The sequence below is a fragment of the Heptranchias perlo genome, chromosome 9, assembly GCF_035084215.1.
Source record: "Heptranchias perlo isolate sHepPer1 chromosome 9, sHepPer1.hap1, whole genome shotgun sequence".
Taxonomy (NCBI): Eukaryota; Metazoa; Chordata; class Chondrichthyes; order Hexanchiformes; family Hexanchidae; genus Heptranchias; species Heptranchias perlo.
The window spans coordinates 63,947,357-63,960,652 of NC_090333.1; the positions used below are offsets into that span (position 1 = coordinate 63,947,357).

General features: G+C 40.8%; 1 protein-coding gene across 1 annotated transcript in view; it reads left to right on the forward strand.

Moving 5' to 3' along the window:
• The window catches only part of LOC137325483 (potassium channel subfamily T member 2-like), a 576,738-nt gene that overhangs the window by 307,843 nt on the left and 255,599 nt on the right, over positions 1-13,296 (forward strand). Inside the window, exons 19-21 of the mRNA XM_067990641.1 lie at positions 3,301-3,517; positions 5,381-5,486; positions 8,831-9,003. Of these exons, the coding sequence (XP_067846742.1) occupies positions 3,301-3,517; positions 5,381-5,486; positions 8,831-9,003 (496 nt within the window). The remainder of the gene's footprint in view (positions 1-3,300; positions 3,518-5,380; positions 5,487-8,830; positions 9,004-13,296) is intronic.

Sequence of the window (13,296 nt, forward strand, 5' to 3'; positions counted from 1 at the left end):
GGCAGGTGAGGTGTATCACGGGCAGGTGAGGTGTATCACGGGCAGGTGATCCGCTTCCGCCTGTTTTGCGTCCCTGCCCAATTTGAATTTCACTCCTTCATTGTCTAGTCTCTCACAAGAAGGATAGATACTCACATGAGATAGAGGATCTCAACTGACACCCATGTAACCAAACCTCAGCAAAAGAGTCAGTGCTTTCAGGAGTAGAAGGAAGGGGAGAAGAATTGCTGGTAAAAAGAAAGAAATCAATAAATCCAAAATCTTAAGAGCAGTTAGAACGTTCTACCCAAATAACTGTGCCTATTTTCAATTTGTGAATGATACAAAAATGTCTCGTTAAGAATTCATCCCTTTAGGCCCTGGTTCTATGATAATACAATAGGTTTTAAACAAACGCCCAACTTCTACATTTGGACACAAGTGCTTATTTTCTCAATGTTTTTATGGATATATTCGGTAGCTTTGGAGAATACTTTTGCTAGTCATCCATTGTGTGCTGCATTGTAAATGAACTTACAGCGGTGAGTTGAAAATGAGCCCATATATATCTAAATTATTAAAATATTTGCATTGCCCTCATCCCATTAGATGATAGGTTGAAAAAAGACATTTAAAACTTAGATTTAAAGAGAATCTACTAGCTATTGGTGAAGATTTTAGTGTGTAAATTGCTCATTGGGTAACTGCACTGCGGTGGTGTGGTATTAAGCCATATCGATTAGAAGGAGTATGGTTTGACCCTCCACCTGTGCTAAGTTAGTAAATATCAGCCAAGGCAGCAATTGGAACACTACAGTTGGCTTCAGTGCCACTGTACTGGGCCAGAAATGGAGGTGGAGAAACAGGATTCCTTCTCGTGATTGCTATTCAATGATCCCTGCCTAAATGTGCAGATGTTGGCTGTGATGCTCTTCCTGGTAAATAACCTGCCAAGTGGTTACTTGGACGATATGGGTGGAGGATTGCTGGTGCCCATGGAATGGACGCCAAGCAGGGATTGGCGCCCTCGGAGAGGGGAGAAATTTGTTTTTAAAAGCACATGATGAAGTAACTATACTTAACGTTTGATGGATCACACATAAACAGTATATTATTTGTAAAAAAAAAAATCCTTGATTTTTCTTCATACCAAACATATGTCTAGGGGTCTTGCAGACAATTTTCTATCATAGTCTCTAGATTTGCCATTTCTGAAACTTAGCAGGTATCCTGCCTGGTGTCAATTGAAATACAGAAAATTGCAAATTATAGATCACTCAGTAGGAGAACTTCTTTGGTTACAATCCCCAGCAAGCAGGTAGAGGCTGTTGATGGGATTCTACTGTCTATTTCTGTGCCAATGGTTTTACTAGGTAGTAATTGTATAGACCGGGTTGATTGGCCAGCCACGGGGTTGATTCAATGTAGCAGAAATACTGACTCTGCTTGAAACTACTGTTGCCGTCCCCCAAAAACAAACCTAAATTCCAATATAAATGCAGTAACAGTATTTAATGGAATAGCTATTCTCTAATCCCAGTAGCATAGGTATAATTTTTCATATAAATTGGATTTGTGGCATATATGTGAATATATACAATTGTACTGGGGACAATTCTATGACAAATTAGAAACTTAACAATAAATAATAAAAAAAATATGAAAACAGTAGATCAAAGAAAGACACATTAATGTTGATTTTCAGCTCAGGAATGCCTCATGAATGTGTGCAATTGGGGCATAACCAACCAAAGTATGGATGGAAATAGTTTACACTGGATTTATGTTTATAAAGTGCATTTCTGGGGGGGCGTTTGGATTGGTGAAGGGAGCTCCTGCCACAAACAGCTGGGAGCTACATTTTAATATTACACTAGGTTGTCAAAGTACATTCCTTCACAATTTTGTCCAGATAAATTTGGCATCCAGAGTTACCAGGCTGTACCTTTGAATGGAAAAGAACAGCCAGTAAGTTAAGTGTATGTTTTTTGATTGTTATTTTCAAGCCTCTTTGCTGTTCTTTTTGGCCAACTACATGGATTTTTCATCTTTTATTTGTGGGTACAGTAGTTATGTTACTTGCTGTGCCACTTGAAAGAGCAGTTACGAGTCAGCCACATTGGTGTGGGACTGTTAAGAATGGCAGGTTTCCTTTGCTAAGGGATAAGAGTGAACCAGTTGGATTTTTATGACAATCCCAACAGCTTCATGGTCACTTTTACTGATAGCAAAATAGCTTTTTTATTTCCAGATTTTAAAAATTGAATTCAAATTCTCAAACTGCCATGATGGGATTTGGACTCATTCGCTGGATTATTAGTCCAGGCCTCTGGATTACTAGTCCAGTAACGTGACCACTACACTTCCATACTCACATTATATAGTTTTGGGCTTCAGTGTATGCTTTGGAGCCAGTGAACAAATAGGAATCAGGAAAGGCTATTACACACTATAGCTATAATGAACATTCATGGTCAACATTCAAGATGCTTGGTGCAGGGGGAGGAAAGAATTATCTCTGTGCCATGCATGTTTAGTGCATAGTATTCATGCAACGTTATGATAGGTTATCCTACCTAGCTTGACCTTGTGAGGTCGTTGTGGCATTGCAGCCAGATCTGGTGAATGGTACACAGTGCATTTACATTGGTGCCCGCCTCCTTTCATATACCCTGAGCAGTTCATCTGGGTATTCAACAACCTTCTCTGGAATATTTGCTCCACTAATATTTCAATGGCTACATCTGAAGAAAAGGGGAATCTTGTAACAAGCAGGACTAGAAGCAGTCCTTTCGAAAATTCTCCTTGTGCTTTGTCATGCGATATAGACCATATACAAAAATAGACCATCCCTTTGAACTGCAGCATTCAATTTCCTGATCATGCCAGGAACTCAACCATAGAATGTTAATTAGATTGATCCCAGGTGGAGTGGGTATGTTGATGGTCAGGGCCCATGCTAATTACAGGCTACCTGACTTGCACCAGATCAGAGGCCCAATTGGAAAATCCATACAAATGTTTCTAAATGTTGCATTAAGTAATAGACTGTTAATACTAAACATTTACATAATTGGAACACCAACCTGATATATACATGAATTAAATTACCACCTTTGAGTTGCAATCCTACAGTTTAAGTATTTTTGCTCAAAAGAACAATATTATTAGTGTATTACTTTACAAATCTGACAAGATTGCTATATTAAGGTAACAGTTTTAAGACGATTATAAAATCAACATTTGTACACTATACAAAAGCATTAATAGCCAATATTAATTTATTTGTCATTTGTTTTAATATTACTTATTTTCCTTTAGGCACAGTAGCCATAGACCTGCAAGATACAAGGTGTAGGCCTCCAACTGGCCCTACCTTGACCCTTCCTTCAGATGGAGGTAAAGAAAGTAGGAGGTCCAGTATTGCTCCTGTTTTAGAAGTAGCAGATGTTTCATCTATTCAAGCCTGTGACCTTCTAAGTGACCAGTCAGAGGATGAAGCAAATCATTCTGATGAGGAAGCATCATCAGCACCTGAGTAAGGTTCTACAGAGTTCTGATGTATGTGGGAAAGGTTGTACTAATTTTATTTGAGACAATTTTATAATTAGATTTATTTAATCGAAGGATAAAGATGTATTTAGAGGAAATAGAGACCTATGTACATGAAATTTTGACTTTTTGGCACCTTGGAATGGGTAACCTGACCTAATTACCTGACACTCCCATAAAAAGTTACTTCGGATGCATTTGTAAGTTCTTTTGTGCATACTGCTGTTTTTAAAAGAAATAATAATTCCTCAAACGTTCCTTCACTAATTCCTCTTCTGTTATTCATAAGTAGCTAGTCCACTGCCTGAGCGTATTCAGTTCTTCCATACTTTGAACCTACGTAGAGAGGTCTACGATGTGGAAATACTGAATACACTGGTGCATCATCTGTTTACAAATATCTAATGCACTTCAAATAATCAGCTACCCATGCAAATAAATGTAGACATGTTCAAATAGAACTGGGCATACTATTCTGCATGCTGCCATTTGTAGAGATTAGAAGGCAATGATTAACAAATACATCCGTAACCCTTTAGCACTGATAGTATAGTGTTGCTCCTAATTAGGCATGTGCCCAGTTTTAGGGGCACATAGTTTGGTAAACTGACCACTGGATTACTTTAAACACAAGGATGCATCTTGTTTAGAGTCACAGTTTGTTTCCAATTACAAAATTTAGCTTCTTGTGTTCATGTGATCTTCTCACTCAGATGGATTGAACAGTTAAAGCCTTTCAACATTTCAACAAAGGGTATCAAAGCCATTACAGTCATTAACTAAATTGTCAGGCAAGCTGGGGAGCCATGGTAAGGAAAGCTTTTCCTCTCGGGGAGTCTTGTTTCACTCCAAACCAGTGACTTGACTGTGTCTTTGGCATCCTGATGAGCCATTTTCCCCTTTGATGCAAAAGCAAAGGAAACAACAGTATGCACATTTAAGACAACAGAGAAAATTATTTTTACTTGTGAGCAAGAGTGATTAGCAATTTATAGTGAACAGAAAACTGATAACCTGGCTCAAGTTCTTATTGGGATTCATTTGTTTTTTTTAATTTATGCCTTACCCTCCTTTTAATTCACCTTAAATCCTCAACTGACCAATAATAAGGGCAATTAGGAATGGGCAATAAATGCCAGCCTCGCCAGCGACGCCCACATCCCATGAACGAATAAAAAAAATCTCAAAAGTAGTTTGTTGTGTCAAGCACTTTGAGATGTTTCTGTGTCATAGATACTTAGAAATGCAAGCACTGTTGTTTACTATTTTTAAAAAAAAGTTAGCAAACAAACTATTCTCCGGCTTGTATCAATGCCAATCTATAACCTGTATGAAAGAGAGAGATTGCATTTATATAGCACTTTTCACGACCTCAGAACGTCCCAAAGCGCTTCAAGTACTTTTTGAAACGTGGTTGCTGTTGCAACGTATGGGTTGACTCTTCTAATTTTCCTTCCCTCCTTGTGACAAAGCACCTCATCCTTCAAAATAATATATCTGATTCTTTTCAAAAAGAAAATTAAACTTAATGGTTACTAATTGACTTTTTAGTAACTGCTCCACAACCATTTCTTGTGTGCATTTTTGTTAAGTATACCATAAGTATATTACTTGCAATATATATTTTAAGTATCAGTATTATGCTGCACATACAAAACAGTTTTTTTATTTACTTGATACAACAGTGCTCGAAGATGAGGAGGAGTGCCACTTGTTTATTCACTTATGCTTCGCACATTGATTTGGTAAAATATATTTCTAGAAAAAATGATAAAGGAAAATTTGTTTCTCAAAAGCTTAGAAATGTTTTAGTTTTCCAATTTAAAATGATTGGTTTTATTTGTTTTAGGTATGTTAAAGGCTATCCTCCAAATTTGCCTTACATTGGAAGTTCTCCAACCTTGTGCCATCTACTGCAGGAGAAAGTCCCATTCTGCTGTCTTAGACTAGATAAGGTATGAATTCAGGTGTTGATTTTCAACTCGACAACGCCAATGTGGAACATATTTATTCTACAAAAAGGGCATCAGGAATGTTTGCTCTTGAGAAATATATTCAACCCAGGCAGTTGCCAAGACACGGACCTGCCGGTTTGAAATAGCCGTAAAAACAAAGTAACAGTTTTTTTTATAATCACAACCATTTATCCACCTTTGTTAACAATTTAGCAGCATGTGAAAATAATCTTTCATTATTTATCCCCTCAGACCCTTTGAAAACTTTGAACCTTTCTATTAGATCCCCGTATTAGAACCATCTCCGCTCTGGTGAATAGTGTCTTAGTTTTTTTTTAAAGTCTCACCATAACTATATCCTCTCATCTGATATTATCCTACTTCATCTGCATTCCCACATGGAATGAGGGAAAATCAAAGAGAAATTGATCTCTCTGTCATACCTTCTAGTAACCATCTCGAGAGCAACATTGGAACTCAGCAAAAACCATGAAGATACTCTGACACAAATTAACTAATTTTAAAAAAATCTCTTCCACACTTATGACCAAATATGCAAAATATCCTCAGAATTTGTGAACTATAGGTTTCTCGATGCGAGTAGCAAGACTCTTGAGATTAAAAAGGCCATTTCCATCCAACGGAAGTCAAATGCAGGCTACTCGTGGGTCCTTGTCAAAATGCAGAATATACCCCAGCAATATTTTTTTGGACCCTCCAATGGTCCAGTTTCATAATCCTGATTTGATGTTGGTTCCCTGGATACTATGTTAACTCAATGGCTCTGATTTATGTATAGTTTATAGTGTACAGATTTTTTGTATTCGTTCATGGTGTGTGGGCGTCGCTGGCAAGGCCAGTATTTATTGCCCTTGAGAAGGTGGCGGTGAGCCGACTTCTTCAACTGCTGCAGTCTGTGTGGTGAAGGTTCTCCCACTGAGCTGTTAGGTAGGGAGTTCCAGGATTTTGACCCAGCGACAATGAAGGAACGGCGATATATTTCCAAGTTGGGATGGTGTGTGACTTGGAGGGGAACGTGCAGGTGGTGTTGTTCCCATGTGCCTGCTACCCTTGTCCTTCTAGGTGGTAGAGGTTCCGGGTTTGGGAGGTGCTGTCGAAGAAGCCTTGACGAGTTGCTGCAGTGCATCCTGTGGATGGTACACACTGCAGCCACAGTGCGCCGGTGGCAAAGGGAATTAATGTTTAGGGTGGTGGATGGGGTGCCAATCAAGTGGGCTGCTTTGTCCTGGATGGTGTCGAGCTTCTTGAGTGTTGTTGGAGCTGCACTCATCCAGGCAAGGGGAGAGTATTCCATCACACTCCTGACTTGTGCCTTGTAGATGGTGGAAAGGCTTTGGGGAGTCAGGAGGTGATTCACTCGCCGCAAAATACCCAGCCTCTGACCTGCTCTTGTAGCCACAGTATTTATGTGGCTGGTCCAGTTAAGTTTCTGGTCAGTGGTGACCTCCAGGATGTTGATGGTGGGGGATTCGGCGATGGTAATGCCGTTGAATGTCAAGGGGAGGTGGTTACTCTCTCTTGTTGGAGATGGTCATTGCCTGGCATTTGTCTGGCATGGACTGCTTCATTTTCTGAGGGGTTGCGAATGGAACTGAACACTGTGCAATCAGCAGCGAACATCCCCATTTCTGACCTTATGATGGAGGGAAGGTCATCGATGAAACAGATGAAGATGGTTGGGCCTAGGACACTGCCCTGAGGAACTTCTGCAGCAGTGTCCTGGGGCTGAGATGATTGGCCTCCAACAACCACTACCATCTTCCTTTGTGCTAGGTATGACTCCAGCCACTGGAGAGTTTTCCCCCTCATTCCCATTGACTTCAATTTTATTAGGGCTCCTTGGTGCCACACTCGGTCAAATGTTGCCTTGATGTCAAGGGCAGTCACTCTCACCTCACTTCTGGAATTCAGCTCTTTTGTCCATGTTTGGACCAAGGCTGTAATGAGGTCTGGAGCCGAATGGTCCTTGCCAAACTCAAACTGAGCATCGTGAACAGGTTATTGGTGAGTAAGTGCCACTTGATAGCACTGTCGATGACACCTTCCATCACTTTGCTGATTATCAGCAAAGTAGAGTAGACTGATGGGGCAGTAATTGGCCAGATTGGATTTGTCCTGCTTTTTGTGGCCAGGACATACCTGGGCAATTTTCCACATTGTCGGGTGGATGCCAGTGTTGTAGCTGTACTGGAACAATTTGGTTTGAGGCGTGGCTAGTTCTGGAGCACAAATCTTCAGCACTATAGCTGGGATGTTGTCGGGGCCCTTTGCCTTTGCTGTATCCAGGGCACTCAGCTGTTTCTTGATATCACATAGAGTGAATCGAATTGGCTGAAGACTGGCTTCTGTGGTGGTGGGGATATCGGGAGGAGGCCGAGATGGATCATCCACTCAGCGCTTCTGGCTGAAGATGGTTGCAAACACTTCAGCCTTGTCTTTTGCACTAACGTGCTGGACTCCGCCATCGTTGAGGATGGGGATGTTTACAGAGCCTCCTCCTCCTGTTAATTGTTTAATTGTCCACCACCATTCACGACTGGATGTGGCAGGACTGCAGAGCTTTGATCTGATCCGTTGGTTGTGGAATAGCTTAGCTCTGTCTATAGCATGTTGCTTCTGCTGTTTAGCATGCATGTAGTCCTGTGTTGTAGCTTCACCAGGTTGGCACCTCATTTTTAGGTATGCCTGGTGCTGCTCCTGGCATGCTCTTCCACACTCCTCATTGAACTGGGGTTGGTCCCCTGCCTTGTTGGTAATGGTAGAATGAGGAATATGCCGGTCCATGAGGTTACAGATTGTGGTGGAATACAATTCTGCTGCTGCTGATGGCCCACAGCACCTCATGGGTGCCCAGTTTTGAGCTGCTAGATCTGTTCTGAATCTATCCCATTTAGCACGGTGATAGTGCCACACAACACGTTGGATGGTGTCCTCAGTGCGAAGATGGGACTTCATCTCCACGAGGACTGTGCGGTGGTCACTCCTACCAATACTGTCATGGACAGATGCATCTGCGACAGGTAGATTGGTGAGGACGAGGTCAAGAAGGTTTTTCCCTCGTTGTTTCGCTCACCACCTGCCGCAGGTCAGAAATGATCAGTTCCTACAAGCGCACAATGCATGTAGGCATTTTATATTTTTCTTTTCTTCCTGTATTATTTTTATGTTTTGAAAAGAGAACCTCCAGTAAAAGATTATTTTTTAAAAGAGTGAATAAAGTGGCCATCAGTGATGACAGACTAAATTCATTTGATGTTGGGCATCTTCAAGTATGTTCTTATTTAAAGATATAAATAATTGAATTTCATCTTTTTTTCCTCCAGGGGTGCCAACATAATTATTATGAAGATGCAAAAGCATATGGTTTCAGGAACAAACTTATCATTGTTTCTGCAGAAACTGCTGGAAATGGATTGTACAACTTTATTGTTCCTCTTAGAGCTTACTACAGACCAAAGAAAGAGTTAAATCCCATTGTACTACTTCTGGATAATCCGTAAGTTCTTACACTTGTTTTCTCACTGTTTAATGGTTTGCCGAAATTCAATAGTTTCAAGCTTGATCAGAATAATCACCTTAGCATTCATCATGTAAAACTGGTTTCTTCAAGTATCAGTAACATTTAATGGACTTGCAAATGCTGTGTAAAGAAAGATGACATTTGCACATATTGCTATGTAACACCATTATATGTGTCATCCAAATTTTAAGGTAATAAAGGAAGATGTTTTGCGGTAGGGAGTAAAACTGTTCAATCATTTATGTGAGCTTAAATGTTGCTTGAATTTTGTATCATGTATGGTGCAACTTGTAAATATCTCCTATAGTTGGTGACAGCTTGCTTATTCAATTTTGTACTTGATGAAAACTTGCTTTCAGTAATACATAACTGATTAACCATTTCAGGACTGATATACTTTGAGTCTGAGGAATAAAAGCACTATTTATGAATTATGTTACTGTTGTACAAAATCTGCTATGTAAGAACATTACGCGCATCATGAAAGCTAAGTGCAGTATCCAAGGATTATAGGATTAATTTTAATGCCCACCGCAAAGCCTGTTCCTGACAGTGGAAGGCCTGAGCCATTTAGAGGCCCAGGCCTCATTTGCATTTCGCTGATGAGCTAAGGGCACCAAACAAGTTCTCTGCTGTTCTGGGAGGGTGGGAAATCGTCTGGCTCCCATGCTGAACTGGTTGACAGTCACAACCTTGGGTGGTGGGTGTGGAGGGGCAGTGGATTTTTTTTGTGAGCCCAGGTGGAGTACTGCTGCTCCTTATGACCCCACCAAAATAGAGAGATTTCCTGGGCTGTTTTGTAAGCGGCCTTCAGCAGTCCCATTTGTACCTCAAAATTGCAGTCGAGGTCCCATGGACGTAGTAGGACCCCAATTTGCATAATTTAATGAGGTTCACACCTGATTTAGGCGGACGCCTTGACTGCCCTGCGGATCATGGCGACAGGCGTTATTCGGAGCAGGAATGGGGGGTTGAGTGCAGCACTCGGACTTTAGGGCTGCTACCGTCCCATTCCCACCCAGCGGACTAAATTAAAATCAGCTCTTATGTCTCTGTTTGCAAGAAGAGGAAGCAGTAATGTAGCAGATGCAGAAAGGGATATGTTGACCTTGTGTGCTTGTCCACTTACTGTTTTTATATAAAAACAACTTGCATTTAAAGTGATGTAACTTGGTAGATCTGTTCTGCCAGACAGACAAAGTTGAATAAGTCACTATTTACACAATTAAAGTTTATAAACCAAAGTAAATGTTCAAGCAATGTACACATATTGAAATTCCTATTCATGCTGACAAACAAGCTTTTATCCATCCAATTGTGATGCAAGTTCATTTTTAGCTTTTATATTTTGGATAAAGTTTAGTTTGTCTTTGACATAACAGTGGAAACGATTTTCAGTGGGGGTTACAGTTTTACACTTATTTAGGGAAGGAATCATTTTGCAGTTTCTTTTCTACCCCTTTCTCAGGCCTGTCCATATTATGTACCATTCCCTATCCAGGGGAGCATGTAGGCAACCTTAGATACCAATGTATTCTGCAACTGGATGTTCGAAGGTGCAAGAGAGGGGCCAACCACTACATTTTCTTTTCTTCTCTATGAAGAAGCATTACTGTTTTGTGGGACAGCGTGGTTGAGACAAAGAGTGCACAGTGAGGGATTATGGTTTCAGGCCTGCCTCCTACTTTTTCTGTAGTGGACCGTATTGGAGTATGAAAGCCCTGCACCACCACATGCAGTCCCCACCACTGATACCGCACACACTTATGGCAGGCAACCATCTATACCGGGAAATTTCCCATAACTATTTTCCAACAACAAAGAGGTCAATTATGAAGGTGCCATTTACAACATATCAAGCGCGTCAGCTATTTTGGGCAATTCAGTAAGCTTTTCGCACCTCGTTAAAGTGTAATGACCTTAATTACTTAATCCTACCTACTTACCATTTTGAAAGCTGTGCTGATTTCAGGCAAATTTATGTGTTTATTAAATGTCTTTCAGCTAGTACCTAACTATTCGCCTGGCATGTAGGAGCTGAGTGCCTCAGTACTGCAGTGTAGTCAGATGTTACCATTGTTTGTGTCGGGAACTTGGTGAAATAGTGGCCGAGTGATGAGATTACTCATTGTAGGGGCTTGAGTTTTATTGTCCTGACTCTCATCTTTGGGATACTCGTGACTCCTGCGTGAACATGGTAGAGCTGGAAAATTGTGCCAGGATACAATTTTAGGCCAGGTACTGGAGCGCTACTGACAATGGGCCAGAGTCTGCTGTGAGCAGTGAATGAACGACACTAGCCGTCGTTAGACTTGCACTTGCCCATAGATTTTCTATGAGCTTTTGCACGGCAAGTTACTGTCAGTGGGACGTGGCATCCTCTACAGAGCATCTGGGACCTGTGTGAACAGGGCAAGCAACTGTGTATCTCCTTAACCAATCAGATTGAAGAATCGTTAATAACAATGCAGAGTCAGAACCAGGAAGTGTAGAATAGTGAATTCAATGTCAAATCAGGTACAGAAAGCAAAATAAAGAGGGCAAGAAAGATTGAATTAAGACAGAGATAAGAGACAGAAAGAAAAAGCTTGTTAAAAAAAATTATTTAATTTTTTTTTTCTTTTTTAAATGTCCAACAATGGTTAAAAGCTGAAGGAATGAGACTCCACACTTGTAATAGTAAATTTTTAGTGCCAGAGCGGTTGTTTGGCGGTAATTAAGACTTACCATGCCGTTAAAAGGGTACTTAGAATTGAAATGACGTGACTTAACTTTCTGTGGCGAGTTTAGTCCGCATCTATGAGGTACATCTATAAGTACAGGAATTTCACACTCGTCAATATATTTGATTGGTGAGTCAGATGGCAAGATGCTGTTTTCACGCAGCTTTTGGAGGAGCATCGCATCTTCAACAGCAACTTCCTGATTTCTGCGTTTAACTGCACATGTGCGGTCGCCAGAAGTTACTGTTCGATTTGCACATAAGTAATGGTGAGCACTGTTAGCCTCACTGATACTTTTAGAGCAAAATCCGGCCCACTGTCTTTAGTCTGCACTTCTTAGTTTTACCATCCACTGCTTATAGCAGGCAAATTGCCTTAACACCAACACGCCAGCTATAAGCGCTGAGGACTGGACTTACAATTCTGATTATCTAGCCAGATCAGATGCTTTTTTTCTCACCTCACACAATTCTCCAACAATTGTAAACAATTTTACAACACCAAGTTGTAGTCCAACAATTTTATTTTAAAATCCACAAGCTTTCGGAGGCTTCCTCCTTCCTCAGGTGAATGTGGAAATAGTTTTTCTCATAGCAGATATCTGCTGCAAATCAGCACATAACCAACAGAGTTATTAAGAGAAATTTAAATATCATGAACCTCAATTGTTCATAGTATCATAGTAGGTACAGCACAGAAGGCGGCCATTCGGCCCATCATGCCTGCGCTGGCTCTTTGAAAGAGCTATCCAAATAGTTCCATTGCCCTGCTTTTTCCCCTGTAAATTTTTTCCCGTCAAGTATTTATGTAATTCCCTTTTGAAAATTACAATTGAATCTGCTTCCACCACCCTTTCAGGCAGTGCATTCCAGATCATTACAACTCGCTGCGTAAAAAAATGTTTCCTCATGTCGCCTCTGGTTCTTTTGCCGATCACCTTAAATCTGTGGCCTTTGGTTTCCGACCCGCCTGCCACTGGAAACAGTTTCTCCTTATTTACTCTATCAAAACCATTTATGATTTTGAACACCTCTATCAAATCTCCCCTTAACCTTCTCTGTTCTAAGGAGAACAACCCCAGCGTCTCCAGTCTCTCATCCCAAGGACCATTCTAATACACCTCTTCTGCACCCTCTCTAAGGCCTTGGCATCCTTCCTAAATTGCGGTTCCCAGAATTGAACACACTATTCCAGCTGAGGCCTAACCAGTGTTTTATAAAGGTTTAGGACAACTTCCTTGCTTTTGTACTCTATGCCTCTATTAATAAAGCTCAGGATCCCATATGATTTAACAGCCTTCTCAACTTGTCCTGTCACCTTCAAAGATTTGTGTAAGTGCACCCCATGTGTCTCTGTTCCTGCACCCCGTTTAAAATTGCACCATTTAGTTTATATTGCCTCTCCTCATTCTTCCTACCAAAATGCACTTCTCTGCATTAAATTTCATCTGTCATGTCTGCCCATTTCACCAGTCTGTCTATGTCCTCCTGAAGTCTGTTACTATCCTCCACATTGATGACTACATTTCCGAGTTTCGTATCATCTG